Genomic DNA, 27,231 nt, shown 5'->3' with positions numbered 1-27,231 from the left:
TAAGTATCTATTGAAAAACAGTACAAGCGCGAGCTGGGGTTTTTTTTTGGGGGGGGGGTAATAAAAAAGGAAACATTCTAAGGCGCAATAGCTCAATGGGTAGAGAGGGGATTCCGGTGACCTGGCTTCGATTCCCACTTGATGCGCTTGTGCCCTTTGGTAAGGCATTTAAATCCACATTAAGGAACACTCGGAGAGGACCTTAAGCCGTCGGTCCTCTGGTTGCTTGCTTACAAGCATTCATGCTTAAATGAGGTAAAAAAAAGCTTTGATCCATTTGAGGCATGGCGGCTTGTCATTGTTCAAAAACCAACTTCACCCGACAAGGGAAATTATTTTGGGGGGGAAGGTGATAAACCAAGTTTATCGACTAAAAAAAATGTTTTTCAGCGATAAACTAAATTTTTTAAATCGATAAGATGAGTTTTTTAAAACTAAATTTATTACTTTAAAAACTCCGGTATCTTTATAATGATAAACAGGGGGGTGGGGTTATCGAAAAACTATGTTCATCAATCGATAAACAGTGTTTTTGCTTTCGATAAAACAGATTTTTCTCGATAAACATTATTTTTGGTGTTTCAAAGTATTCCAAAATGGAAAAATGTTTTCTTTTTATTGATAAGCACAGTTTCTTGAAAAACTCAGTTTATTTTTTTTGGAAAATTTACTGGTTTTCTTGTTTTTTCTTAATTCTCCGACATTCAATGAGACATTTTTTTTCTATTTGTGAAATAGTTTTGAACCACTCAAATGCCTCCCCCCTAACACCATAATGAGAAAGTTGATAGAAGAGAATACGATGGTCAAGCGTGGCCCTAGGAAGCGGGGTGCTACAGGTGCTGAATTAAAGGTAAATGCCAGTTGTGGTAACGATATCAAAATGAGTCGTACAGAATCCAATGAAATGACCACCAAAGTTTCTGTTTGTATGAATAAAAAATGTTCCAAAGGATTCTGGAAGAAATTGTGCAATTTCTGAGAAATTAGCAAATAAGCACAGGATTCGGGTCAAGCGTCGGGCCGACATTCAAAGCAATGATAATACACTGTCCCACGTGCGCTTTCCTGTGTTGGTGATCTTCAGTGCAGGATTTTCCACAGGGGGAAGGGCAAAACCGTCCGCCGAAAAATTTGACAAGCAAAATAAAAAAAGGGTCTTCAATCATGAATAAAGGATTTCGTACCAGAACAAAATGTGACAAGCAAAAAATAGGTATTCAAGCTCGTCAGGGGGGGGGGGCAGACTGCCCCCCTGCCCCCCTTTTTTATAAGGAAAGCTCTTCCTAAGTAAAGAGCATCTGATGAAACTTTACATGCTAAAGTATATATTTCCTTGTATTGATTTGAATCGTTATCATTTCATATTTGTGTAATATGTTGAGTCGAAATGAAATAAAGGAAACTTGAAACTAAATACAAAAGGCAAAACTAGGGATAAAACAATGAAAGTGTCAACGTAACGTGCTTTGTTTAAATGACTCGAAACAAAACTATTTTTTCTTGGGGGTTTGCAACCGCGGATAAACGAATTCTTAAATCTATTGGTATTCGCTGTAAACGATAAAATCATAATTACGATTAACTTTCATCGTAATCGTATGCATTATTGGCTCTGATGCACGCTCGATAAAATACGAAGTTCGCGGTTTTTGTTACAAACTCCACAATTGTAGTAGCGACTTTCGTCAAAAATTTGTCTAATATTCATATGCACTTACATGCATGAAAGGGGGAAAATTATAGACTTCATCGAATTATATTGTTGTTACAATATTTTGCAGCATTGAGCAAAAACACCATCACCTTGATAAGACGCGGATCCGTCATCACTCAAAAATGGGGGACATTTCGTCGTATAAAAATTTGGCAGGAAAAGGCGTAATCAACAACAAAATGGTGAACATAATTATCGTCCTTAAAAAAAGGGGGTTACTTTTACGGGATGCGCAATAAATGCTTTAAACATGCTGCGCCATTTACATAATATATAAATTTTACATTTGCGAACTTCCATGACTGAAGTCATGAGTTATCTACCGTTATTCAGAGCCACCATAATAAATCACTAGCCGAATGAAAAAGAAATAAGAAGGTTGATATACATAATAAACAAAGATAACAATGTTTCTCTTCAGATACAATGAAGGATTGAAAATTACATCGTTTATAAAAGACAGGAAACAATTCACGAGGTACGCCTCCTTTGACTACATTAAGTGGCCACCAATCGGTAAATTCGCACTCATGACCAATCAAAATTTCCGTTGCACGTGCATATAGTTCTCCTCACCGACAATCAACCAATCAGCGTCATTGTTTGACACTTGCCATGACTTAAAGGAAGTAGCAAATGCGTGCAGTTGATTTGACATCCGGGGGAAATATGAACTCTGAGAGAGGTTATAACTTAGTGCAGATAAGAGCGAGTATGCGAATATTCTGCACCATTAACGACGATTTTGCGATAATACTTTGTAAAAAGAAATCCTTTTTATACATGGAAGAACCACATGTTTAAGAGGCATCGATGCGATCTCTAAAAGCAGAATAGGAAACACCTAGGATCTCTTTTTCGCGGTTGCTCTGGTACATGGTAAGATATGAGTATATCACATTTCTAAATTACGTTCTTATAATAAGACTTAACACACGGGACTAAGTACTTGTTTGGGGTTTTCTTTACGCGGGGGGGGGACATTTTCTAATAAGGAATTCTTGTGTGAAGTACACTGTTGAAAGGAAATACGTTGTACCATAAATTCCATTCCATGGATCCGTTCAAAATGTAACATTTTGATTTTCTGAAATGGAAAGGACAAGTCACTCATGGGAAACGATCTATTTGGAAATTCTGATAGAAAACGATGAAATTAATAATGTAATCGTCTTTCTGGAGCTGTTTTTAAAGTTGTCGTAGATTTTCCCAGAACATTATTGACTGCACATTGATAATTTATAGGCAGTATGCAAATGACGGTGCTGATGATGTTACAATACTATCGTTTGTATTTATTAATTGACCAATAATTTCCATAAATTGTATTCCATTTATACTATTATACTTTGTTTGATTCCTTATAGAAAATGATAAGTCAACATGTATAATATTTCACTGCGATCCAGTAAAAAGTACCATCATTTCTATGAAAACTTGACAATTCTATATTACACATACGATTTAATGGCAATGGTCAATTGCATTCCGCCCAAATTGTGCACGTACCATTTGTCTGAATATAAGCGAAATTCAATTTGATTTGTCAAATTTGGATGAATTTTCAGTGCTATATTTATATGAATTCTCTCACTTTTAATGAACTTGTCGTTGAGATGAACCTGGATGTACAGGGGTTTTTTTCTTAGAAACTGAGTCTAAGAGCACCTAACTTAGACATTAAATTTTACGCTCTAAAATGGATATAATAATGGAAAAGGGGAAATGTTTAGGCCTAACGTTTAACGCCTAATGTTTGAATTGTATAACATGGAAATAATGCGAAATCTAGAAGTAAAGAACGGCGTTATTATCCAACAATAAATTGGTTCTCATTCCTGCATCAATTGATCATGTAATGATGATTTCATAAACGATTCCTGACGTCTGACGATGCAATATTCATCGGACCCATTCGAGTATAATGATAATAGTTCTATTAGATTGGCGGGGGCGATACAATACCAGCGCAATTGTTCTGAAAAACAATAAAAATTTATTGCTCTTAACAACGTTCAAGGGGAGCCTGTAGGATTACGTTGTTAACGCATAACTGCCTCCTGAAAAGCGAAGTCTTTTACGCATATTGGCTTGGAGATTGGTGTCTTCACTTCAATATCCTATTACAACGTTGTCGTATGGAATTCTTTTGATTTTTGAATAGTTATTTGATTTCTCTCCAGAAGATGAATATTGGCTCTAGTAGAAAATAAAAGTGACAAAAATATAAGCACAAATCGCAAAACCATAAAATATTTATTGATTGACTGATTGATTCGATTGATTGATGGATGGGTGGATGGATGGATTGATTAATTAATTAATTATTTGACTAATTGATTGATCGAGTGATTGATTGATCACCTTACGAGTTGCCTATGCACCTTCGTTTGACCTACATAATAAGTCCCATAAAAGGGGTTCAGATCGTGCGATCTTTTTACGATTTTCGCAGCATTCCCACTGCGTCCTTGCGATTGTCGTGCAATTCCATCTACGACGAGTCTATGGGCTTTGGATTTTTGAAGATCTAACACTTAAAGATCAAGTCCAGCCCAGAAAATGTTGATTTGAATAGATAGATAAAAATCAAACTAGCATAACGCTGACAAATTTCATCAGAAACGGAGGTAAAATAAAAAAATTATTACATTTTAAAGTTTCGCTTATTTTTCACAAAATTTATATCTATTCTTTTAAAGACGGTGCCGTGGGGCCCGTTGCGGAAAGAGTTGCAATCAATCGCAACTCTAAAAATCATGCGCAACCTGATTTTCAACCAATAAACAGCGCGCATTTTATACGATTGATTTTTTGACTTGGGTTTAAACGCCACTCTTTCTGCAACGGACCCCAGGGCCCTGTTGTACAAAGAGTTACGATTGATCCGATCAATCGTAACTCTATGGAAATCCATTAGTGTCATAATTTTGTTCTACGAAAAAATTGCACAATGTCCTTTTTATGCAAAGAGAAGCGCAGTGAATTTTCAAGAAAACAATGAATGCATGAATATACATCACAGCTAAAAAAATATTTTGAACAAACATCATGTTCATAATATATGTTGACGTTGCTGGCCGTCCATAGTTGCGATTGATCGGATCAATCGTAACTCTTTGTACAACAGGGCCCTGATGTTCATATTTTATCCTCCATAGGTGTGATGTCTGCCTGTCAGAGGAACTTCATACTGCTAGTAATTGTCGTTGGTTTAGTTACGTTCTCTCTGTGGATGGTCTGCGGACTTGGATATTGCAGTTCAATTCGCGGTATCAAGAAGGCAAGTATATAAAAACGCATTTGCTATAAGATATAAATAAACGTACGTAGTTCTGTATAATAAAACACTAAGGCTTGAGTGAATAGTCGCTCCCTGGCTTTATTTTTTTTCTCTAAAACTTATCCAAGTTCCGGTCACAAAATGTACGAATGATGATAATAATAATAGGCATTTATATGGCGCCATTTATCTTGAAACATTCTACATTTATTCCGAGAAAAAGAAAAAGAAAGAATGAGAGAGTTTGATGAGTGTCAAAGTGCCATACACTAATGTTGTTGGAACAGATAAGTCTTCAACTTAGATTTGAAAGTCGCTATATTGATGATGAAATTCTTAAATTAAATGGCAAATTATTCCCAAGAGAAGGTGCTGCGGTAGAGAAAGCTTGCGCACTATAGGCCACACGACATTGGCCCGTATTCTGAAGTCGGGTTTAACTTAAACACAGGTTTAAAGTTGTGGTTTCAGTATGGATAGCCAATCGTTATATAAATCACTAACAGTAGATATATCATATTTCATCTAATTTGGCTCTCAAACCATTCATAATTGTTTAGGAAGTCTAAATAGATGATTGTCTTCACCATCGATGAATCAGGAAAGAGCACAGTAAATATAGAAATTTTGACACATTTGGCTTTCCATAATTTTAGCACAGAGTTAGACCATGGTCTAAGTTAAACCTGACTTCAGAATACAGGCCATAGTGTTAATATTTTGACCTTCCAGTTAAAACCTTGGCAGCTGTATTCTGAGCATATTAAGGTGCTTTGACATTGCGTAAGGTTATATCAAAAAGATAAAAGTTCCCAATATTTAAAAGAGATGAGTAAAAATGAGTGTATAAGCATAAAAGCAAAATTATGGTCAATGACTTTCCTAATGCTTTTAACATGATGAATATCATAGTATTCTGATTGACATATTTCCTTTATTATGTGCATCCATAGACATATTTTCGTCAAATACAACACCGATATTTCAAACTGATGACAAAGCCTCAATCAAAGAACATGTATAGTGGAGCGTTGTTGCCTAGTTGAAAAGTCTTCTGACTTTGAAACAGAGGGTCGTGGGTTCGAATCCCAGCCATGACGTAATTTCCTTCAGCAAGAAACTGATCCACAATGTGCTGCACTCAACCTAGGTGAGGTGAATGGGTACCCAGCAGGATTAATTCCTTAAATGCATGAGCGCTGAGAGGCAGCTAGAGCTAAAACCGGGGTAATAATAATAACAACGCGCCTCGGAATAGAATATTTCTAGATAGATGGCGCTATATAAATGCCTATTATTATTATTATAGTGCACTTGTTAATTAAATGACTTTGTGATTTAGAACTACTGACCAACGACTCTGTTTTATTTTCATTTAATTTCCACATATCATTTAGCATCCATGCCCGCATATCATCTATTTTATTATGTAACACGAATCACCTTACTCGTACGAATTCTAGAGTTCACACATATTTGTAAATAAAGCGTACTTTCTTACGGCTTTATTGCTGAGATATTATGAACACCTCGTCGTTTGATCGTAAGAACATCTTGAGTCTTTATCATGCAAAGAATTGGAGGTTTGTGTAATATCGAGTACTTCTTACGTCAAACGTATGACCATCGTATAATGTATGAGCGTTTGTGTATTACCTCACTGGAACGTCGTCGTACATGATTGCGTGATTGATTGATAACGAATTTACTTCATTTGAAACTTACAACAAAATTACAAAAAAGCGAATTATAAAATAACGTAATGAAATGAAATTATATAGAATCCTTCTGAAAAGCAGAGCTTGCTAATAAAAGTTTCCTTCAATAAATAAAACATATGAATACAAAATACAAAGTTTAAAATATATAAAACATACAAATCATATGTTTCTTGTAAAAATTAAATATAGATCCTTGTGAAATATAGGTTTTTTTTTATCATATTCTCCCAAGTAAAAATATACAAGGCTGGATAATATTACAAAATATGACAAAAAGTGAAAAGGTCACCCGAAACAAAACGTTACAAAAATAGGACATAACAAAACTATACAAGAACAAGACATGAACAAAGTAACAGAAGGGACAGAATAAAACAAAGGACCCCCAAAACGAGTAAAAGAAAACAAACAAGCAAAGAACAAACAAACAAAAAATGAAAAAGAGACAGAGACGGGAAAAGAAGCGAAATAAAGGGACAGAGAGGGAGGAGGAATGTGAAAGATTGTAAGATCCTCAAAACATCCAAGGTAGAATAAATAATAGCAGTGTTATAATTATTGAGATTTTGCTCTATTGAAACTATGAATTGTAAGCTTATTCGTAAAGCTTGTGAGAGTGTGTCCCATGCAAAGTTTGATGCCAGAAGTTATGAAAAGTTTGTTTGTAAATAATGTCCTTGTTCTAGGTAAATGGAAAAGTCCGGAAGATCTTGTAGTGTAGTGATGGATATTGACTTTCCTTATGAACAATGAGTAAAATACATATGGTTGCTCCTCACTGTTAAGGTTGTACATAAATGATCCAAGCTTAAAATGTTTAAGATAGTGTATGTTTAGATAATGAGAAGGGTTAGGAAAATAACGCGTAACTTTTATTTCTCTAGTAGCAAAACTCTATTCAAATGAAATTCAGCATAAACACCCATGTAATTATTACCAAAGTTCAAATCCAGGAGGATCAGAGTACAAATTTAGTAATATATGAGCCGGGAAGTGGAAGTTAACTTTATCTATAATTCCAATATTCCGTGAAATTATTGTATATGTATTATCTATATGTTCTTTCCATGACAGCATGGCGTCTGAAGTTACCCCCAGAAATTTCTCATTTAATGCTCTTTGAATATTGTTGTAAAAAAAATACCCGGGAGTTCATCAATGATATTGCTGAAGAGCACGTTATAAGTTTTATTGAGATTGAGCGATAGTTTGTTGACTTTGATCCATTCCGAGATTCAATTCTTTTTTATTGAATGTGTGAAGTAAATGTTTGGGGTCTTTAGGGGAATTAATATAGTGCAGTCATCGGCAAAAATAATAAATGATAAAGTATTGGAAGATTTATAAAAGTCATTAATTTAAACCAAAAAGGAAGCGGACCCAAGATTGAGCCTTGAGGGACTCCACATGAGATAGATTTGGTTGGCGAATTTACATTGGCTGTGGAAACATATTGCTGCCTGCTGCTGAGGTAGCTCCTGAACCGCTCCAAGGCTATCCCTCTGATTCCATAATAATCAAGCTTGTATAAAATAATATCATTAATAATTGTGTCGAAAGCCTTGAAGAAGTACAGGACCACTCAACAGTGTGCTCATACGCGTCAATTCAATAAGCAGTCTTATTGATCATTATAAACAGGCCATGAATAGTACTATATACGTTTTTCGCGAAAAACCAAACTGCAGGGGATAAAAGAATTTTGCATCATAAGAAACTTTCTCGTGCAAACACTTACAAACACTACTTTGTTCCGAAACCTTCGAAAGACAAGTAAATAATGATATTGGGTGATAATGTCGCCTTTTATGAAAAACAGGGATTACTCGGGCTTGATGATGGTACAACTCCTGTAGAAACACACAAATTAAAAATATAAGTGAAAGGTTTAACAATGTCTATCAGATTCCATTTTAAGAGAATGTTACTATAATTCAACCTGATCTCATTTTGTTCTTCAATCCAGAAATAATATCACCTAGTTCTTTTTCTTCTGTTGGTGTGAAATATATCGAATTTGGATAAGGATGGTAACGGCAAGATTTTGGCCTACGCACACGAAATAGTCAAATTAGTCATTAAACCTTGTATAACATTTTCTTTACAAACCTTCCAGGTATTTTTGTCATCGTCTCTGTACTGGTCAAATTGATTGTAAAACTTAATTCTTTTTACATCTTCTTAGTATACCTGTCAGAATATTTTTGTAGTTAGTGTACTTTTTTCTGTCGCATAGTTTTATTTCCTTTTTTTAAAGCTCATTCCTTCTGTTTATTGAGCGCAAAATGCTAGTTGTGATCCATCGGGATCTTGGAACCTTTTGGTAATTAGAGCGGGATCAGAGCTATTCATTAATGGATTTACTCTGTTCATGCAAAGCGCCAAATGTTTCTGCGGCAATTTGAATACAGTAAATTACAGATCAGTCAACATTTCCTAACTATTCTTTGAACAGATTCATAGTTTTTCAGACAAGTCACGTCGAGTATTAAAAAAAATCCATCCATAATTTATTGTTCGAAATAGACATGAAATGAAATACTCCGAAAATTTGCTTTGCCCAATTGATCGTGGTCCCGGCAGCCACTGTGTAGCGCCAGATCGACGAGGCTCTATCCCTTTCATCGTTGAACGCCAAACAGGGTAGCAGCAACTCCCATCTTTTAACGTCTTTTGGTCTGACGCGGCCGGGGTTTGAACCCCGACCTCCCGGTTGTGAGACGGACGCTCTACCAACTGAGCCAACACACCGGTACATAGATTACATATTATTAATGTCATATTCTGTGTCGATGGTATCTAGTTTGAAATGTGAAAATATGGGAAAATGGTCCGACAAATCCGAAAGATTTATTCCCGTAGAAAGAATACATGACGTATTTGTAAATAAATATATAGTCGATGAAAGTAGCCGATTTACCTGTAATTCGTGTTGGCTTAGTTACATTATCGAAGGAAGGAAACCTGCTGTCATTAGTTCATCTGAAAAAAAAATTGAACAGAAGTGTCAGTAGGACCTATCGTATTTAAGTAAGTCAATATTGAAGTCATCGAGTAAAAAACACATTTCATTTACCATCTCGCGGTGTGCCAATAAACCATGGAATGTACATTTAAAAGTCATCATGGGAGGAGTTAGGCGGCCTGCGTGGCATCATTCCAACCAGAATGCATTTGTCGTTGGGCATAGCTATGTCCAAAAAAGTGTTTCAATGGCATCATTCATGAAATTGAGATCGGTCCTCAACCTGTAATCGAATTATTGGAGTATAAAAAGAGCAACACCTCCACCTATTCTATTATTTGTGACCAAACTATGACCTGGCAGCGTATAAAAGGATAGTTGAGTAAAGAAAGAAAACCACGTTTCTGACAAACCTATCACAGAACAAAGAGTTTAGATTTCAATAAAAGGGAATGAAGTGAATCAAAATTTTGTTGGCACTGCGAATGTTGCAGTGAAGCATTAAAAAGTTACTGTTTTCAAGTTCTGACGACGCTATCTGTTTATCAGTAAAATAGAGCGAGGGGTATGATGATACTATGCGTATTGGCATTATAGGTTAAGAAAGATAATCAAGACTGCCTTGTGCATTCGTAGTTTTGAGCTACGGAGTCATGAAAGAAATAATTTTTACTTTTAATTTCATCAAAATTCGAATTAAAGGCAGAATGGAAAGTATCGTATAATTCATCATTACCCGAATCAGAAAATGGGGAGTTTACGTTTACAGCCATCGCAAAGGATGTCTAGGGGATCTCCATGGGGGGGGTGCAGGTCAGCTAGGCGAAATAGCACAAGACATGATATTACGAGAACATATGACAGACACGAATACAGACAATAAAGACAAACACAAATAAAAAAACAATATACAGCAGCACTTAAAACTTAAACCTTGAAACTATTAGAACAGGGAGAATATCAAGAGCTGACTATATATATATAACAGGAATAAAATAGGCAAAGTTTATTAGGCAACTACAGACATTAACCCTTCGAGGGAAGACGTAAACGGTGTCTATATTTTCATGTAGATACCTTTCCATGAGGTGAAAGAAAAACTAACAAATACAGCAATACATATGAGAAAATGACAGGCTGATATGCAAGCCCTTTAATTCACAAAACAGAGCCAATGAGCTAATAATAGAAACTACGATGAGATACTTCAATAAAAAGAGATTGGGGAAGCAATTAAAAGAATAAAAAGAAAGAACGAGAAGCATCTGATATAGTACGGTGCCTGGATAGGTATCAATAAGTCGAATATGTAAATTTGTCGAATCTATAAATTTGTCCAATTGATTTTCAATCGTCCGTGATCAACTCACGACATTTAAAACCCATTTTAAAAAATACTTGATGAGTAAAACAACAATCGTTCATATGACTGATAAAAATATCATACCAAATGTCTTCGAGGTTCCATGACATTTTACCCGGCGACAATTGGTCCGGTAGAAAATCTGCACGCTAAGGAAAACATAAAATCTAACCTCCAAAACTAAATAATCCCTCATCCTTATCTTTACATCATTTTGATCCAAAAGCTCTGTCACAATCCATGCCCCTGGGAAGCGGGGGGCGAGGGGGTGCTCCCAGTCGATGGTGCGTTTATTGTTCTGCATAGGCAGAACCCCCAGAAAATCTGGTAGGTGTGGCGAATCGGGAAAAATATAGGGAGAATTACGCACATTTTGTAGTGAAGACCCTTTTCTTTCTTTTTTAATTTTTTTTCTTGTCAAATTTCTTGGCACCAAGCGGCCTTCACTATGTAGTGAAACCGTTTGCTTATCGAATTTCAGCACCCCCAGCAAAAAAAATATTCCAAGGGCCCTGTTTTTTGCTGGTCAAATTTCTTGGCACCAAGCGGCCTTCACTATGTAGTGAAACCGTTTGCTAATCAAATTTCAGCACCCCCAGCAAAAAAAAATCATTCCAAGGGCCCTGTTACAATCCTAACTCTAACCTATATGCCCTCTCAGATATCAAGACCGGAGGAAATGTCGCAGGAGTAAATGTCGGGTCACCGTCTTGGAGCCTATATGCATTAGTCAAGAAGCGTTGATTTAAACACCGAGGCCCGTGTACTGAAGTCGGGTTTAACTTAAACTCAGGTTTAAAGTTGCGGTTTAAGTTTGGAAAGCGAATCGTTACATAAATCACTAACAGTAGAGATATCATATTTCAGCTCATTTGGCTCTCAAATTATTCATAATTGTCTCAGAAGAATAAATAATTGATTGTCACCATCGATGAATCAAGAAAGAGCAGAGTAAACACAAGAAACATACAACTTGATTTTAAAAAATGACACCTTTGGCTTCCGATAATTTTATCCCAGAGTTAGACCATGATATAAGTTAAACCTGACTTCAGATTATGGGCCTGAAAGTTTACACAAAAAAAGTTATGCACATATACAACCCCATTCACTCTCGAACCATTAGGAATATTTTATAACTATATTCCTTTTCATTCAATTGAAAATGTAAATATGAGGTGGTTTAATTTCTGAATTGAATAGAGTTTTGTTAATCAAAGTTACTTTGCGTAAGAAGGATTTAGTAACAAAGATTAAACTAGTAATTACATTTGTTTTTCCGTCGTTAAATAATAACGAAATCAATACACGAGCTTTGGCTCTCGCTAAAAATAACAGTGTCTTTAATTGCATTAGCTATAAAAGATTTTTTTTGCAGCCATATTCAGAGAACTGCTGGTTTCGGAACACGTCATGTCAGTAATAAAACCTTTTTTTTTATAACATGGACATAACTTTCATTGTATTAGCTATAAAAGAAATTGTTGCAGCCATATTCAGACACTGCTGGTTTCGGAACACGTCATGTAATAATAATGTCAATAATAAAACTTTTTTTATAACATGGACATAGCTTGGTATTGAAAAGCATAGTGATGCAGTTTGATATTTTCACAATGCATTACTCAGATCGCATGGGCGTACGACTTCTTTTTAATGAGAGGATTTTTTTTCTGATTTTGATGTATTGTTCAGTTGTAGTTGTTTCCTGGTTGCTTTAGTAGAAGGAAATTTGCAAGAGCAGGGTCTTACAATTTCGGCTCGAGTGGAAGATATGGAGGAATACATTTTTAAATACAATATTAGTAATAAATTCATGAATGTGTTGTCATTAAGAATTTTATTTTATAAAAAAAAAAAACCTTATCGATGACGATATTTGGATGTTGATTTATTTTTCATGGATCTTTCACATGAAATGGAAAGGAAATCCATACTTTATTATTCAAAATATAAATCAGATATAAAAATACTCCGAAAAATCATTTTACCCTACTGAACATGTTGACCATATGAGGCTCTGGTAGGCTCCACTATGCAGCGCGAGATTGTCGCATAATTAAGCATGAAATAGGAGCGTTGAATAGTCCATTCATGAAATAAAAAAGAAAAACGATACGCAAAAGTCTGACACTTAAGGGACAGGAGGTTGAGCGCCCCCAGTCAAGAGGTGAAAGTAAGAAAAATGAATTCGATTCAATTCCATTCAATTCTTTTATTTCATTTCCATTCAAAACATAATACAAAATAATATAACGCAATACAAATCAAGTGCAATTTTATTGAAGGGCATTCTTACTTCGTAAAACTGAGAAAAAAAACAGTATAATATAGAGCATAAATGGAAATGAGGGGGATCCACTAAAAAGCAAAGCTTGTAAAGTGTGGATCTCCCTTGGAAATGAAGAAATTAAAGTTGACTTATTCTTATATGCGTACATGCATGTATTACAGGAAAGAAAGAGAGAGAGAGAAAAAAACAGGAGGGAGAAAAGGGAAGAAGAAGAGAGGTATATTTCCAGTAATTCTTTCGTATCCCCTGACATCTAATTAAGAAAAGAATAAGTCGTCTTGCTCTCATGATAATACCTTAGTAGCCGACCAAAGATTGACTTAGTTGTGGTGTCTTCTGTACCTTTTTAATGATATAATACTGAATACGAACAAACATGAGAAGACAGTGAATACGGTTCACATGCTACAACATATTTGCTATTCTCGGCCTTTGTGGCGCTGTCTTGTACATCATTTCAATATATTATATCTCTCCCGGTACTGAAAAGGCATTTTGTCACCACAGCTATATGCATGTAATAAGCCACAGACACACACACACACACATTTGCAGACGCAACATGGCGGCCGAGACGCAGCGACCTGCATCACATGCTCCGTTCCATGTTTGAAGATCAGTGGTTTTTACCAGAGTGCAAGTGTTCTAGTTCCTTTTTTTTTTGCTTGATGTTTCATGACATTTGATTTCGCATGCATATGTATTTTTTCACATAAATTAGACCAGTTTTTGTTTAAAAAGATACCATACTTATTTTTTCAGGTCATTGGATTCACTCACGATGTCTCCGAACCAACTATAAAACCAATTCTTAATGAAACAGGATTTGTTTGCTTACCACGACCACGCCCGGTATTCAATGGAACAGACTCCACTAAACCGAACCTATTTCCCAGCTTTAAATGGGAAAATGTGAAGGACTTAACAAGTGCCATATACAGCGACTATAAAATCATTAACGAAAAAGAAGTATATTATCTATGTGACCGGCTTGAGTTGATTATCCAAGCCCGCGATGGTTATGGGCGACCGAAACAATATGGCGGGGATTATTTCCGTGCTAAGATAATTACCCAGAATTCAACATTTTCTGCAAGTTCAGCAACCGACGGGGAGGTGATCGATCTAGGTAATGGAACTTACATAGCCTTATTCACTCTAAAGTGGACTGGGAAGATTGAAGCTCGTGTGACGTTGGTTCATCCCAGTGAAGCGGTATACGTGATTCGACGTTTCCGCGACGCAGCGCCAGCGCGGTACATTTACCGCGGTAAATTTGTGTCCGCAGACGGAACAAAGACGGAAGAGACTTTTTGCAACCTGGCACTACATGGGAATCCGGTAACAGTCAAATAATTTCAGAATGCATGTCGAAAATTTTAAATGCTTATACATTTCGAGATGGCATCCTTTTGGGAGATCTCTTTGAATGCTCATTAGCGAATATATGCATAACAACGACGATCGATGAAAGTATAAGATAATACAGTCAACTGATAATGATGTTATTAATGATGGTGACAGAAATGATATAGTGATTTTTAATGTAAATCCCTGAAGGCGTAATGAAAGAAAAGATATATGCAGTAAGAAATAAAAGAAGGGTCGAAGACATTGGTCACATAATGTGGTTTCCCATTGTTTCAGGGCTCTGTGGAAACATGGGGGCGTTTCATGAAAGGACTTGTCGGACATTTTATCCGACAAGTACCAGTTTATCCGACAGTTACCATAGGAACACTGCCTCTCAGCCAATCAGAATCAAGGAAAGATGTCAGATATGACAACTTGTCGGATGAAAATATTGAAGAGACGTTTCCCAGGTTTTTACTGATTGACAGAACTGATATTACGACGATAATGACAAAAGTATATGGTGAAAATGATAATGATGAAACCTGAAGAAACACTTCGAAAAAAAAGCGACTGATTTGAAATACCCTTATGTTCTGTCTCCCTAACATGACGCATATGCAAGATTTAGGATTAGAAACTAAAGGAATTGCAATAAAATTCTTCGTAAATAATATTTGCCCCATTAGATGATTAAAGGGGCGTTCCAGCCTGAACATATTGTGATTTGAACAGATATCGAAAAATCAGATTTGTTTCAATCAAAATCTCACTAAGAATTACAGAGCTATGATGGCATTTTGAAATTTGCATTATTCCGTTAAAATAGTTCTAGGCATGTCTTCATGAATATTCATTGAGCAAGCCGATGATGTCATATCCACACTTGTTATTTTGTACTTTATTACATGAAATTAAGTTTATTCAAATATTTCCTCCAAAACAAAAAGAAAATGGATTAACAACTGATTTAGTGCATTAGATATTAAAGGGGAAGTTCACCCTGAAAAAGGCTTTGTTGTAAAAATAGCAGAAAAATATTGGTAAAGGTTTGAGGAAAATCCGTTAAAGAGTACGAAATTTATTAGAGTTCAAAGTTTTTGATTTGTGACCTCATAAACGAGCAGCTGCCCCATGGGTTACAGGTGTATGTAATATAAAACGCATCAATTTCAAATTTCGTATGGTTCCTGATGACTTGATTTTGTGTTCTATTCATGATCGCGTGTGAAATGATTTGTCTATTAATATACAAAAGGTACAATAAAAAACATTTTCAATTTTCTGAGAAAATGACATTTCATTGATTTTTTACCATTCACTACGTAAGGAATGCTGCTCGCATATGACGTCACAGATCAAATAGTTGAAATTCGAATAACTTTTTAATTATTTGATGACTTTTCTCAAACCTTCGGCAATATTTTTTATTATATTTTCTGCTATTTTTACAATAGACTTTTTGTCAGGGTGTACTTCCCTTTAACTTTCATAACATTCACTGATGTATGAAAAATGAAACAATTATGATTTCATGTAATGACATATGACAACGGAAAGTGGGGGTGTGACATCGTCAACCTACCTTCTGAATATTCCTGACGATATGCATACAACTGTTTTCACAAAATATTGCTAAACTTTAAAATGCGATTACTTTGTTATTTGTTATCACAGACTTTCATGATTTTTTCTAGCATTTTGCTTTGTAAACTTTACTATATTCATTAACATATTAATATTTTCAACCCGGAGTAGCCCTTTAAACGAATTTCTTTCATTTGTAGACTGACCTCTGCGACTTCACCGATAAGATGACGGGGTCTCCTTGGTTTTGTTATAAACCAAAGTCAGCAAACCTAAACTGCAGTGATTGGCGGGAACATCGGTGTGACACCGGCGCTGCATATCGTTTGGATGCGTCGTCGTTGTCATCCCAAGACGTGCTAACCTTGATGTAAGTTAAGTAAAAAAGTGACATTTCGGTTCGTTCATGTATTCCATTTATAAATCTTTTCTGCTTGTTTTAAATATTTTCAACTCAATTCTTTGTTCCATTTCCATTCAAAACACAATACAAAGTAATATAAAGTAATACAAATCAAGTACAATTTTACAGAAGAGCATTCTTACTTCGTAAAAAAGTATAATATTGAGCATAAATGGAAATGAGGGGGTCCACTAAAATGCAAAGCTTGTAAAGTGTGGATCCCCCTTGGAAAGGAAGAAAATATAGTCGACTTATTCATATTATGCGTACATGTATATACAGTGCGTATCAAAAATGGGACAGATTTGAAAAGACTATAACATTTTTTTTTTCAAATTATAATCTCTATATTTTGGTGTCAATACGTGCTCTGGAGTCTTATCCTTCAAATGCCATTAAAATAATTTCGTTTCGTTCATGCTTGAGCGAACCCTTAATGTTTTTGTCTGGGGTTAAAAAGGAGGCTTGCGCCAAAATGGCAAAAGTAATAAATATGGTGGTCGGACTTCTTGCTAATCAGCAGACTTCCTCTTAACCTTTTCATTATCTTTGCCATAATTTTCGAATTATGCGGTCAAAATTCATTTTCAAATCTACTTCTTTGCTCGAATAGTTCTGTTGTTGTTCCTTTTTAATATTTTCTCTTTTAGCTTTGAATATTCCTTCTTTAGTCAAGAACATTTTTTTTACCCAAGTATGGGAGAGCGCGTTTTTTTCGAATTATTTCATTGTGTGCTACAAAGGTTGTGGTGCCTTTGAACAGTGGCATACTGATGGGTGGGGGCTCAAGGTGCCCAGAAAAAAAAATCATGACCAAGAAAAAAGTGAAAATGAAATAGAAAAAGGAAAATAACAGAAAACATAGAACGTGAAATATGATATCAATTTCTGAATATTGTGTCAAAATCACAAAATTGAATATTTTAATTAAAAAGTTAAACTTTTTGCTTGCTCCCTTCACAACTTTTTGATACATTTTACCCGATCGGCCATATCTAGCTCCTTCAAACTTGACTCAAAGCACAATTGCCATTGAAAGAAATGAATCCCTTCCTGTTTGTCCTGTCAAGCACATAATTAAACTTGGTGAAGGATTTAGCAACCCCTTGAAAATAGTATTCATGTCTTTTATATGTACCATAACATAATTTGTTTCACATAATAAAAGGATTTGAATAAATACAAATTCTCCCAAATAATAATGAAAATCTTCTTACTTGTGTTGACAAAAAATCTGATTTTCTTACTTAATATGAAGGAGAATTCAAAGGTAAAAGAAGTTTAAATGAAAAACAATATAATTCAGGTAAATGAATATATTTGTAAATGAAATTTGACAACATTATTCGAAAAGTATGGCAAAGATAATGAAAAAATCAAGAGAAGGCCTGCTGAGCCAAAAGTCTAATCATCAAATTTCTCATTTCTGCCTTTTGGCGCAAATCTCTTTTTGAACCCCCGACGTCCCGTGTTTGCTCAAACATGAACAAAATTTTGTTCTTTAAATGGCATTTCAAAGATAAGATCTCAGGACATCTATTAACATTAATATATAGATATAATAATTTGGATATGATATATATTGGATATGATTTACCCATTCATTCATTCATTTGTTTTACTTCAAGCTTTTATTTATTAATACATTCAATATACTTCTAATTCATACAAAGGATAGAAACGTTCGGGTAACTGCTCTGTAGACATGATAGAGAGAAAGGTGCTTGTCGTTGTCCGTTTTATGGTATCAAATTATCATTCGTAATGTTCATATCCCTTGTATTTAATCCAAGGATTATATTCCTTGAACTTCTTCTTTTCTTCTTCTTATTCTCCCTCTTATTCTCCTGCTCATTTCCCCTCCTTTTCTTTCACTTTTTTTCTTATTTTTGTGGAGTAATATAAATGGCCGTAAACATCATTATTGCATTTATTGAAAAAACCGATTAGTTTAAAAAAATCTCAGATTTATTTCCAGCTGAACTAGCGGTGTGCAATTATGATTTCAGCATTAGACGCAAGGGATTTTTTGTTCAAATATTCTGAATGAATTTACATATCCCCCTAAGCCCTACAGGGGAGGTAGTGTGGGATCAAGAAAAGACAACCCAGATTTGAAGTTACTATTTTCTATCACTTGACTAACCAGAAATTCAGTGGCATACAAAGTGACTATTGGGGGCTTTGGGCGCTCGGCTCGGTTTAAAAATGGCAGAGGTAAAAATGGCAGAGGTAAAAACGGCAGAGGTAAAAATGGTAGAGGTAAAAATGGCAAAGGTAAAAACGGCAGAGGTAAAGATAGCTGAGGTAAAAATGGCTGAGCTAAAAATGGCAGAGGTATAAATGACCAGTCTTAAACCCTCATGCAAAAAAAAAATCCAAAAGCCTCTCCATGTACATTATATTTAATAAGACATGTTCGTTCTGAGAAGAAAGTTAGAATAATAATGTTGTACTTATGGAAAGGGTAACATTTTAAAATCAAACTGTAGATCTTCTGCACCAAATCGAGTCGAGTTGAGTTGGTATTTCTTAATTTTTTCCTCGACTTTCATGCACGGCCTTCTCACGTCAAGTCGCTCCTCTGATATTCAAATTTGAAGCACACTTTGAACAGCCCAATTGTACTTAATTCATTAAAAGGGAAATTTACCCTGACATAAACTTAAATTTATATTGAAAATAGCAGAAAATAATTAAAACAATATTGTTGAGGGTTTTAGGGAACCATTAAAGATTTTAAAAGCTATTAGAATTTTATATTTTAATGGTGACGTCATTTGCGAGCTGTCTATCTCCATATATGGAGTAACAAAAAATGTAAAAGAAATGTCATTAAAAATAAAAAAAAATGGTTTTGATTTTACCTTACGTGTATCAACACACAAACCATTTTACTGAACCGCTCCTGAAAGATTTTTTTAGCAATCATGACCCACTGATTAAAAATCACAAAGTATACATTTTGGTGCATAAAATACAGGGCAGCTGCTTGTTTATTACGTCACAGATAAAAAAATGAGATTTATAATAACTTTCTTAATCTTTGATGGATTTTCCTCAAACGTTCACCAATATATTTTTCTGCTTTTATTATAGTAAACCGTTTGTCGGGGTGAACTTTTCCTTCAAAACAGGTCGATAGAAGGATACCTAAGAAACATCTATGATTTATTTTACCTCTGCCATTATTACATCTGCCATTTTTACCCCTGCCATTTTTACCTCTGCCACTATTACCTCTGCTATTTATTACCTCTGCTATTATTACATCTGCCATTTTTACCTCTGCCATTTATTACCTCTGACATTATTACCTCTGCCATTTTTACCTCTGCCTTTTTTATCTGTCACCGGGCTCTCGACCCCCGCCCCCCCAAAAAAAAAAACGGCTAAAAAATAAACAAGGAAGGAAAAGGAAAATAAGAAGGGAGATTATTCATTTAGTGAATATTATGTCAAAATCTATCACAGAATTGGCTTCTTGTATTGAAAATGTTGAAATTAATGCTCGCTTGCTTTGCTCCCTCGCAACTTATAAATTTTGCCTGATATTTTGTCCCCTCAAAATTTTTAACTCATACTTATATTTATCATAGAATCGATCTAATGGTTGTAAAACAAGAGATTCATTGAAATTTGAAAAGTCTTAAAAACTTTCTTTACAGGATACTCCAATAGACAAACCTGATACAAATTGGCAGGCTTGTACGTCAAGATTTTTCAAATTTCCATAAATCTCAACCGATTTTGATATAACTGCAGAGTTTAAAATCAATCGTCATATTTCACTTTTTTCCAATCTGATGAACCTACAGTCGACCGTGTGAACTTGTATTGCTATTCAAAGCTCTTCCTGCGAATCATCGTAGGCATTATTGCTTCACAGTAATGAACCATAATCATTTATGATTCATGCTATTATCATATCACTTTTGTATGAGACCAAATCTCTTTGTTTTATCGACAGTCCAAAATGGGATATTCCTACAAAATTGCAAATCGAAGTCGGAAACAGGATAAAAAGTAAGTACGAATCATATTTGAAATTCCGACGAAAATGATACTGAACACTTTGATTTAGGTTATGAAGGCGTTTTCATAAACCGTTAGTAAGTAAAGCATGATTTCACGAATAACTTGGGCAAATATTGAGTGGTTTGGGTGTTTGATCGATTTCCCATTTCATTTGACCTACCAACAGTAAAATTTAAATGCTTGAAATGTGACATTTTTGTTGTTTTCAAAAAACAAAGTTTATTGTTTGTTACAATTTAAATAGGTTAAAAAAAACTTTTAAATACTTCAAATATATAGGAAAATTCTTGTTTTTTCTTTGCCACCACTCGTCATGCAATGTCACGCGTGGGGTTCAATTAGATGCGGCGACCCATTCGGGGGCCAAGGAAATCGTTCCCTTTTTTATTTAATTAAGCGTTTATCATTACAAACACCCTGCATCAACCTCGAATTATGATCTCCAATTTAAATAGTTAAAATCTTCTTTTTCTGTAGCAAATTTCGATTCTTCTTTTTTTTAGAACAGTGATTTAAATTGACAATATCAATGATTTGGCTTTTTCGATATCAAGTCCACAAATTTGAGGTATGGTTGTATTTCAGTTTGAAAAAGGGCTTTGGCTGTATTTTGGGTGCAGTTTCGGTTTGCCCTGCTTTGATTCCCATTGGATATTTGATAAAAACAGTACGAAGAAAATGCTAATCGCGCTTAGCGCTAAATACATTTGTAATAGTTTATTCAATATTTTTAGATAAAATATATAATTGCAACATTGTTTTATGGATATAAAATTAGGGAATGCATGTGGGCCCACTTTAGTTTTTATGCATGTACCAGCACTGCTTAATTGATGATGTGCCTTTTAGATGGACATGTTCGGCAATTTGGTTTACTGTTGTGCTTTTCATCCTCAAAATATCAAATATCCGTTTCACTTTTTGCAGTAATATTGATCAGGATCTGGCCGGCCTCAGATTGAAAACGAAAATCCCATTTAATGCCATTTGTGTTCTTTTCAAATTATTTCCAGATTCATCCGAAAGATCAGCATTAGAAAACACGACGAAGAAATTACGAGATCTCCCAGTCTGTACAATTGCTAACCACAGGATCCACAGTAACGACCTTGTCTCTGGACACTATTCTAAAAATATTTGGTACAATCCATCATGCAGATTCCATACTTACGCTCTCGATGAAATGAGGTCATGCGTTTCAAGGAAGAAGCTTTATTTTTTAGGAGATTCAACTATCCGTCAACTCTTCGAGTTTTATTTGAAGCGACTTGGACCAGGACTACAGAAGACGCCACCTGGTCCAGAACCACGATGGCATGTCGGTCCAACAAGGGCGTTAGACCAAATCTTCAATATCAGCATGATGTTTCGGTTTCACGCGTTCCCTATAGGGAGGAACGCGTGGGCAACAGTAGGGGACATCCATTACATAGCGAACGAGCTTGACAGCATCGTTGCCGATGAAAATACGGTGGTTATTATCTCGTTGTGGGCACACTTTACGCAACAACCGGAGTGGTTTTTTGTGCAGCGAGTGCGAACAATCATGGCGGCAGTTGCGCGTCTTCAACAGCGCAGTCCGTCCACGCTCGTTGTCTTCAAGGGAGCCAACACGCGCGAACATACGCACGTAAACCATCGTTTGTATCACTCTGATTGGCTGGCGAGGCGTATGGAATACATCATACGAAGCGAAATTAGTGGAAATGTAGCTTTCATGGACTCATGGAGTATGTCATATTCGCAATTAATTGCCGACAATGTGCATCCTGGTGGTTCCCATGTTGAAAACCTTAGCAATCAGTTATTAACTTTCATGTGCGGAGCGTGATCGGTACATTGTGAATTTATGACCAGTTATGACCAGTAAGAGCCAGAAATAGATTTATTGCGTCATTATCTCATAGCGCCCTCCCTCAGAGGATATAGGAATACGTATAATGGAGCTGTCACATATACGCCAGCTGCAGATCACCAAGGCATACGAGGGAATAAGGTTGTGGCGTGATTACGTTAGTGCATATAAAGGTCGATAGAGAATAAAAAAAAGAAGAAAGAAACACGACGGCGTGAAAGGTCAGCAATATCATTATTAACAATTAATGTTAGGATTTGTATGCTTAAATGCACGTAATGATCAAGTGTTATTCAGCGTATTAAGTTCAGAAGCTCGACGATCAACCGTTAAGATTTGTGGTACAGGAACCAGGGCCCCGTAGCATAAACCTTTGCGATTGTTTATGGGGCTTATTTTTACGACTAATCATACACAATAATCAATGCATTCAATTGTAGAATTCAGCCCACGATCAATCACTAAGCTTTATTTTACAGGTCCCTGATGTAAGTTTCTCCATTAAGACAGGATCATGTATCTTCAACCCTGGACCCTGTAGCATAAAGCTTTGTAATTGATCATAAGGCTGATATCTATGATTGATCATAGACAATAATCAATGTAATCAGTCACAGGAATCAGCTCCATGATCAATCGGTAAGCTTTATGTTACAGACCCCTGATGTACGTTTCTCCATTAAGACAGGGTCACGTATCTTCAACCCTGGTGGGTGTTTCATAAAGCTGTTCGTAAGTTAAGAGCGACTTTAAGAACGATGGTGATCCTTTCTTGCGGTAAGTGGTATATTGAATCGGCGATGGTTTAGCGTGTAAGAAAGGATCACCAGTCGTTAATCCAAGTCGCCCTTAACTTACGAACAGCTTTATGAAACTGCCCCCCTGGACCCCGTAGCATAAAGCTTTGTTACTGATCAGAAGGCTGATATCTATGACTGATCATACACAATAATCAATGCAATCAATCATAGAAATCAGCCTATGATCAATCGCTAAGCTTTATGTTACAGACCCCTGATGTAAGTTTCTCCATTAAGACAGGGTAGTGTATCTTCAACCATGGACATTATAACATAAAGTTTTTATTTATAATTGATCATAAGGCTAAGATCATAGGAATCAGCCCATGTTCAATCACTAAGCTTTATGTTACAGACCCCTGATGTAAGTTTCTCCACTAAGACAGGGTCATGTATCTTCAACCCCGGACCTGGTAATATATACAAAGCTTAGCAATTGATCATAAGTCCGATATCTATGATTGATCATACACAATAATCAATGCAATCAATCCTAGAAATCAGCCCACGATCAATCGCTAAGCTTTAGGATACAGACCCCTGATGTTAGTTTCTCCATTACGACCGGGTCGTGTATCTTCAACACTGGACCTCGTAGCATGAAGCTTTGTAATTGATCATGTGGCTGATATTTATGTTGATCATACGCAATCCATGCAATCAGTCGAAGTGATCAAATTGAAATCAATCGTTAAGTTCCGTGTTACGAGCCTCAGGTCTTTTTTTCAAAGATGCAAGTCTTAAATGAGAAATGACGTGGAACTGAAATTGAGAATATATGACGATAATAGACATGTTTCAAAATCTGGTAACCGAAGTGCTACTCATCTAAACTGAGTGTTTCCTGCATTTATGACTTGACAAGTGCAGTACATGATGAAAATCACTTTTTACCTTGATGCAATAAATGAATTGAATTGCTCAGGTATGGTCACCTCTTGCCAATATTTTGTGACAATATCTGAAAGAAAATGTAACCAATATTTCGAAATTTCGAGGGCAATCTTTTGTGCAATATTCCTATTTGGTATTCCTGATCTCTAAAACTGATGATAGACCTACCTCGTTTTGTTGAGTAGTCTGGTGGTTTTGGTGATTGTGTTTGTCATTAATCTCAGGAGCAAATTATTTTACGTTATGTTTGATCACACTATTCTTTTTCTATTGTAGGCATATTCATTGTTTTATATGAAGATTTATTATTTGTCATTATGTGTGTGTATGAATCGTGGTGTGAAATTTAAATTAAGAACATGGTAATAACATCAAAATCTTTATTATGAGATGTATAGTTTTTACCCAAACTTATTTGAAGTGTCCTAGTTTGCATAATGCTGTATTTACTCAGCCTGAAAAAACCTTAAGGCGGGCCTTAAGGTCTGCCTCACTGATAATGCATACTCAAAAAATTGCCTGACATAGCAACACTGTATGCAGTTGCCAGAGGATCTTCTATTGGAGCTTGATACCTGCGTACACTGCAAAAACAGCGGTGTTGATTTAACACCAGCTCAGAATCTATATATGTCCACACCAGGGAAGTGTTTAGCAGCACCAGATTCGTTTTGGTCTAACACCAGGAAGGTGTTTATACAACACCAATTAGTATTAAAACAGCATCGGTTTGATTCCAAACTGGTGTTGTTTCAATTTGATGCACGCGTGCTTTCTTATACAATATATTTGTCTTTATAATATGTCTCTCTGTCCGTCTATAATACCAGGACATTTTGTGTCCTTGCGATACATGACCTAAAGTCAGGAATCGCAAGGACACAAATGTCCTGGTAGTATCGTTTAACCTTTCTATTGGAAGGATTCTTATAGGAGTGGTTTCACCTAATAACCACTGCAAGCTTTAAATCACCTTCACAACGGATATATCAGGGTTTTTTTTACATTATTATTATTTACTATTATTTTTTAAATATCCCACTATCCAGAAGATCCTTGGGCGGTCGAGCCTTTGCTCATACCAGACCAGTCCTGTGGAATTCACTACCACAGGAGCTGAAGAAATCAAACTCTGTAACATACTTTAACTGAAATGTAAAATTAGTATGCTGTACAAACCATTTACTCGAGTCAAGGTTCTGAATTTGCAGCCTACTGATGCTTTGTGTACTGAAGGTCCTCTCGCTCAGCAAGATTTGTATGTGCTAGTCTTTGCGTGGAGACCCACTTGTTAATCAAAATTTCAATCAGGGTCTGTGCCTGCAGACTAACCTAAAGTTGCATTTGTTCACCAGCAGGTATTAGGTTTGTTAATAAAATTATCTTTTTGGTCATCTATACCGTGTTTCTTAACCATTAACATAAATTTACCTCCCATCTTTAAAATAAATCTTCCGGCATAAACTAATACTTGTGAAAGTTTCATGCTTTTGTCATAATTTACACAACAGTTCGGCTTATCAGTTGTACCATTGGTCTTTTTATCAGACAAATATACAAATGATTTACTTAAATTATATTCTTTTTGAGAAGAAATAACCACTTGTCTTGCGATGTATCAAATGTAGTTTATTTACCATATAAAATATTCGAACTATAATACATAGTAACATATACATAACAGATAAATGAAATGTATGAATTCATATAAAAAGAAAATCCACATAATGGACCATAAAATCGATTAAAATCTTACAGGCAGATGCCCCTTTCAATTTTTTTTTTTCTTACACATCAAATTTTTTACACACAATCACCACACCTAAAACACATCTACGGTCCACTTCACAAAAGTCGATAGAACTTTGGAGAGAAAGAGAGAGAGTGTGTGTGTGTGTGTGTGTGTAAGACAGAGAGATCATTTTAAATGAATAGTCTCAGGCTAAAGTACAAATGGTTTTGTACATATACGCATTGATTATGTACATTATCTGCGTTTGAAAACGTTTGTTTTCTCAAGGTTCTCAAACAAAAATGCTAAAACAAAAAAAAAAATCGTTGGAATTTTAAAGAACTTTGGGAGAGGGCGTGTGTCTTCTTATAAGGAAAAAAATAATGAGCTTTGGGAGTACTGGGTCGACCAAGAACAGCCAAATTTTATGCCTGAAATTCTGAAACTTTTTCGACAACAAGACATCAGTTCATCAATTGAAATGTGTTTTTCCAGAATAATATAATAGATTTTGATTTAGATTTATTCATTTTCCGTTCACAAAGCAAGCACAACAAAGTCAAACAATACATAGTCAAATTTAAAGTACAGCATCAATCGAAATAAGGTATTAACAATGAGAACTAATGAAATTTAAAGTAACGTAGGAACACTAACGGACGCCATCAGAACATCAACAGACTGAACATTTTGAACAAACTCAAATAGAAAAGTGGCATTTATCATAAGTAAATAAGGGCATCTAATTAGAAGTTAAAAGGGGTGAATTACATTATCAAAAGAAAAAGGAGTAGTAAAAGGTATTATGTGAAAAAGGATGCACTTGAAGAAGGAATCAGAACGATATTCATAAAGAAACAAGGAACTCATCGGTCACGAAAAGAGTGGCTTTTAAGGACAACCTCTCTGATATGAAGAACAAGGCACCTATGAGAAAACAAAGGGGCACTCGTTAACATATTAAACGGGTCCTCAGGTGAGAGAGGCATATAACACGTTCGTTTAAGGCACCTTTCTTAAGTAAAAAGAGGCACTGATTCGAAGAGGGCATTTACAAGAAGGCAAGGGGCACTCGTTAACACATTTAACGGGTCCTCCTCAGGTGAAAGGGGCATAGAACGCGTTCGTGAGGGGCATTTTTCTTGGGTAAAAAGAGGCACTGATTCCAAACAAAAAAAACACAAGAAGGCAAGGGGCACAATACACGTTCATGAGGGGGAATTTTCT

General features: G+C 35.6%; 1 protein-coding gene across 1 annotated transcript; it reads left to right on the top strand.

Moving 5' to 3' along the window:
• Window positions 1–2,387: 2,387 nt before the first annotated feature.
• LOC121428690 (NXPE family member 3-like) lies at window positions 2,388–27,100 on the top strand. The gene is made up of 6 exons (XM_041625495.1): window positions 2,388–2,596; window positions 4,879–5,000; window positions 14,105–14,683; window positions 16,483–16,652; window positions 20,656–20,711; window positions 21,737–27,100. The coding sequence occupies exons 2-6, from the start codon at window positions 4,884–4,886 to the stop codon at window positions 22,552–22,554; spliced, it is 1,740 nt and encodes a 579-aa protein (XP_041481429.1). The 5' UTR covers window positions 2,388–2,596; window positions 4,879–4,883; the 3' UTR covers window positions 22,555–27,100.
• Window positions 27,101–27,231: the final 131 nt, after the last annotated feature.

The sequence above is a fragment of the Lytechinus variegatus genome, chromosome 15 (genome assembly GCF_018143015.1).
Source record: "Lytechinus variegatus isolate NC3 chromosome 15, Lvar_3.0, whole genome shotgun sequence".
Taxonomy (NCBI): Eukaryota; Metazoa; Echinodermata; class Echinoidea; order Temnopleuroida; family Toxopneustidae; genus Lytechinus; species Lytechinus variegatus.
The sequence above is the reverse complement of the archived record's forward strand: the minus strand, read 5'-3'. Positions and strand labels throughout refer to the sequence as shown.

What these genes read in the sequence shown, in the direction of transcription:
- LOC121428690 (XM_041625495.1), top strand. Translation starts at nt 4,884, where the DNA reads ATGTCTGCCTGTCAGAGGAACTTCATACTGCTAGTAATTGTCGTTGGT. An exon ending in CAATTCGCGGTATCAAGAAG is followed by an intron (nt 5,001 to 14,104) that starts GCAAGTATATAA and finishes TTATTTTTTCAG; the next exon opens with GTCATTGGATTCACTCACGA. An exon ending in CAAGACGTGCTAACCTTGAT is followed by an intron (nt 16,653 to 20,655) that starts GTAAGTTAAGTA and finishes TTTTATCGACAG; the next exon opens with TCCAAAATGGGATATTCCTA.